Raw genomic sequence first — 3,928 nt, 5'->3', positions numbered from 1 at the left:
AGCTCACTACAGTTCACTGGGCTACGTTTACATGCAACCAAATAATCCATTTGTAATCGGATTGACGGCTCAATCGGACTGAAAAACCTTCATGTAAACACCTTTATCGATCCGATTGAGCTCGATCGGATTGAAGGGGGAGGTTTATTCCTTTTCTAATATGATTGAGAGTGCATGTAAACACTCACTCGGATTGAACCCCGAAACTGAAAGGACTGCGCATGTGCAATGATGCAGAAATAGTGTAATGACGTATGACGCGCGGAACGAGCGGTTCTTCCTTTTGAATAAAGTGTTGTATAAATGCGTGTCCTGTCATTATAAAACTCTCCTTTCACTCGCCAACTGTGAAGTGGAGCAGGACAACGTCATTATAAACCTCTCCTTTCACGCGCCAACTGTGAAGTGGAGCAGGACACCCTCCCACCAGTCCTTGTTTTGGATTCTCATCCACAGGCAACCCGTTTTGGGCACGGGGAGGGGCATTTTTACTGTGTGATAAATATGAGCAGCACGGCACTCATAATACAGCAAAACATATGAAGGTCAGAATTAAACCGTGTTACTCAAGTAAAGCGAAAATGTTTATATATCTATTCAACTTGTTTTTCAGTGTGGAAGTAGCCATTTCCTGTGACTTTTGTTACATTGTATATTTTTTAAATGGGGCAATTAATTTGACTCTGCTCAGTAATTTGCAAAAACATAGATTTACAAACCAACAAAAAATGACATGACATTTTGACATTACAAACCATGACAAAAAAATGTGATAAAATTGTGGATCGAGATCTTACATTAAAAAAAAATCGATATTTTAGCAGTATTGCCGACTCCTAAATTGATGATTTATTTGTACCTCAAACCAATGTGTTAATGATTATGATAATAAATTAATATCATATGAAATAGTTTGCAGTATCAAGCAGCATGATGAACTGTTTTTGAACAACTAAAATAAAGTAAAGCGCTCATTCAAGTTACAAATGGCTGTAGACACACTTGCATTAAAAAATAATGTGGATAGACTGTAGTGTAACCATTATATATTTGTCTAAAATGCATTTTTTATCAGTTTCAGGCCCAGCACATAGAGAGGCAGATTAAGGAGGAGTTTGAGACACTTCACCAGTTTCTACGTGTTGAAGAGTCAGTAAAGATAACTAAACTGAGGAAGGAAGAACAGCAGAAGAGTCAGAGAGTGAATGAGAATATTGAGAAAATGTACACAGAGATTTCCTGTCTTTCAGACACTACCAGAGCTGTAGAGGAGGAGATGAAAGTTGAAGATGCTTTATTCCTACAAGTATGAAGCATGTCCGTTTACGTACAGCAGATTCAACATACTGGAGACAAATGCTAAGAAGTTGTTTTTGAAAATGAACTTAAGTGTTGTTCAATAATCTATATATATATTTTTACAGAACTATGATGCCACTTTGAAAAGGTTTGTATCGTTTCTCCTCTGTTGTTCTGAACTCAGACCCACAGCATCACTGACTACTGAGTGTTTTCCCAGAGTTTCCCAGTGTAAAGCGCCAGATCCAGATCCAGAGGACATTTCTGGAGTTCTGATCAATGTGCCAAAACACCTGAGCAACCTGAAGTTTACTGTGTTACAGAAGATGCAGAAAACTGTTGATTACAGTGAGTAAAGCACACAATGAATTCATCTCTATCGTAAGAGTCATTTATTTTATTTCATGTTTATGTGTCTCTCTCTTCAGCTCCTGTGACCTTTGACCCCAACACTGCTCACTGTAATCTCATCCTGTCTGAGGATCTGACCAGTGTGAGATACAGCGATGAGGAACAGACTCTTCCTGAGAATCCAGAGAGATTCGACATGTTTGCGTGTGTTCTGGGCTCAGAGGGCTTTGACTCTGGCTCTCACTGCTGGGACGTTGAGGTCGGAGACAGTACAGGCTGGTTCCTCGGAGTGATGACCGAATCTGCTCAGAGGAGGAATAAAATATTCTCAAGGAGTGGAATCTGGCTGGTGGGTCATTTCTGTGGTGAATATAAAGCACATGAACCACCACAATCACCAGCTCTCCTCCCAGTGAAAGAGAAACTGCAGAGGATCAGAGTTCAGCTGGACTGGGACAGTGGAGAGCTGTCGTTCTCTGACCCTCTTACTGACACTCATATGCACTCTTTTACACACACGTTCACTGAAAGATTATTTCCATTCTTCGGTGTTGGCTGTGACATTTCTCCCTTGGTTATCTTACCAGTAAGGTCAGTTTGCTAAAACCGTGCAGTCTTCTGTCAGCTCTTATTCTGGTGTTCCTCACGTAGGAGTCACACTTGTGACTTCTGTGGTCATATTAGGAGACAATAAACATTACAATTTTTAATGAAAGAAATGTGCTATACTTTGTTTCTATCATATTTATTATTAAATATTGTGTATTTTGAGAGGATTTTCATGGTACTATACAATATTTGCCTCTGAATTACCATTAATTTCTATATAAAATAATACAAATACTAGAACATATATTTCATATTATTTTAAATTAATACAGTGTTTAGGTAAAAACAAATAAAAATAAATAATAATAATAATAATAAAACTGAATGAATGTCCGGCAGATTGGTGCCCTCTAGTGGAATAAAGAAAATCATATAATTGGCATAACAACTAAGATACCTGTACTCTATAGCTCTAGAGCTGTGTATTCCCTGGTTTTCAGATGTAATGATTTGTATAAGGTTTCCATTTGGATATATATTTAGACATTAACAGATACTACTTTATCATGGCTGATTTGTAGATTGTATCTCAAAAAATTACTTTTTATTTTCAACAGCAAAGCGAAGATTTAAGTGACTATACAAGTGTGACACAAGTGTGACTATTTTAAGACAATTTAGCCTTCTAAACATGTCCACGTTTTTGTGTGTTCATATTGCAAGTGCCACAAAAGTCATCAACCTCCATACCATTGAGATGAAGTAAAAAAAAATTTGAAACAAAATCCAAACACCAGAAGAGAAGAGGATGGGCCAGTTAAATTACTACCAAATACCATCTCTGCTACACTCTCTGCTACTGGTTTGTAATATACTGGTTTTGGATGCAGTTCATGAAGTAATTACTTTGTGATTGTGTATTTTTCATTTTCAGGGCTTAAGTGGAAAAAAATAAGTTCAATAAACATTGAATTTTCTGCCTCCAGTTCCTTATCTTGTTTGTTATTTAAGTTGGATCACTGTTGATTACATTATTAAATTCTGTTCTTGAAATGTCTTACAACAAACTTGTATGTATGATTAGTTATTGGACACTTTTAAAATTATACCGTAAACTTTTAGACGATCATTTATGGCTATTTAGAACAGAACCATCATCCTACGCTTTGCTGTTGTTTCTTTGGACGACCTTCCATGCACCGCCCACTGTGCATTAGATTAACAAGTGACCAGTTTGTCATCATGTACCTGCTGTGCAATATTTTTTAGTCAATTTATTTATTTATTTATTTGCTTTGGTTTGATTTTGTAAAAGCAAAACACAGCTAATATAATGGCTTTGCTACTTAAGGGGAAACGTTCATTTTATTAAAATTACATAAATAATTTTTGTGTTTTGTTTTTGGGTTTGATAGATCTGAATTTGCTTGATTCATGCAATCCAGTATAGAACTGTGTAATGTGTATTATGTACTATGAAAAAAGGCTCATTCTGAAATGCTTGAGTAAAAAAATACATTTTATGTATTAACATTTTATGTATCAACCTTTGAGCATTTGAACATTTATTTACAACACAAAAATTATAAACTTTACTAGATGTAGTTAGTTATTGCACCATCACAGTATTTGAAAAGAAACGTGAGGAGAGTAAGTCGCCAGCTGAGGATGAGTCGCCCGCCATGTGAGGAGAGTGAGTCGCCAGCTGAGGAGAGTGAGTCGCCCGCCG

The 3,928-nt window shown here is 36.7% G+C and overlaps 1 protein-coding gene across 1 annotated transcript; it reads left to right on the top strand.

The window, feature by feature from the left end:
* The first annotated feature begins 471 nt into the window (after positions 1-471).
* LOC107706098 (E3 ubiquitin-protein ligase TRIM39-like) lies at positions 472-2,352 on the top strand. The gene is made up of 5 exons (XM_016509680.1): positions 472-545; positions 1,076-1,306; positions 1,425-1,447; positions 1,520-1,647; positions 1,728-2,352. The coding sequence occupies exons 1-5, from the start codon at positions 540-542 to the stop codon at positions 2,252-2,254; spliced, it is 915 nt and encodes a 304-aa protein (XP_016365166.1). The 5' UTR covers positions 472-539; the 3' UTR covers positions 2,255-2,352.
* Positions 2,353-3,928: the final 1,576 nt, after the last annotated feature.

This window comes from Sinocyclocheilus rhinocerous, unplaced genomic scaffold (assembly GCF_001515625.1).
Source record: "Sinocyclocheilus rhinocerous isolate Xijiao unplaced genomic scaffold, SAMN03320098_v1.1 scaffold2369, whole genome shotgun sequence".
In the NCBI taxonomy this organism is placed as follows: domain Eukaryota; kingdom Metazoa; phylum Chordata; class Actinopteri; order Cypriniformes; family Cyprinidae; genus Sinocyclocheilus; species Sinocyclocheilus rhinocerous.
The sequence above is the reverse complement of the archived record's forward strand: the minus strand, read 5'-3'. Positions and strand labels throughout refer to the sequence as shown.

Excerpts from the sequence above, each read along its gene's own strand:
- LOC107706098 (XM_016509680.1), top strand. Across the intron at positions 1,307-1,424 it reads AAGATGCTTTATTCCTACAA|AACTATGATGCCACTTTGAA; the intron begins GTATGAAGCATG and ends ATATTTTTACAG. Across the intron at positions 1,448-1,519 it reads TATGATGCCACTTTGAAAAG|AGTTTCCCAGTGTAAAGCGC; the intron begins GTTTGTATCGTT and ends GTGTTTTCCCAG.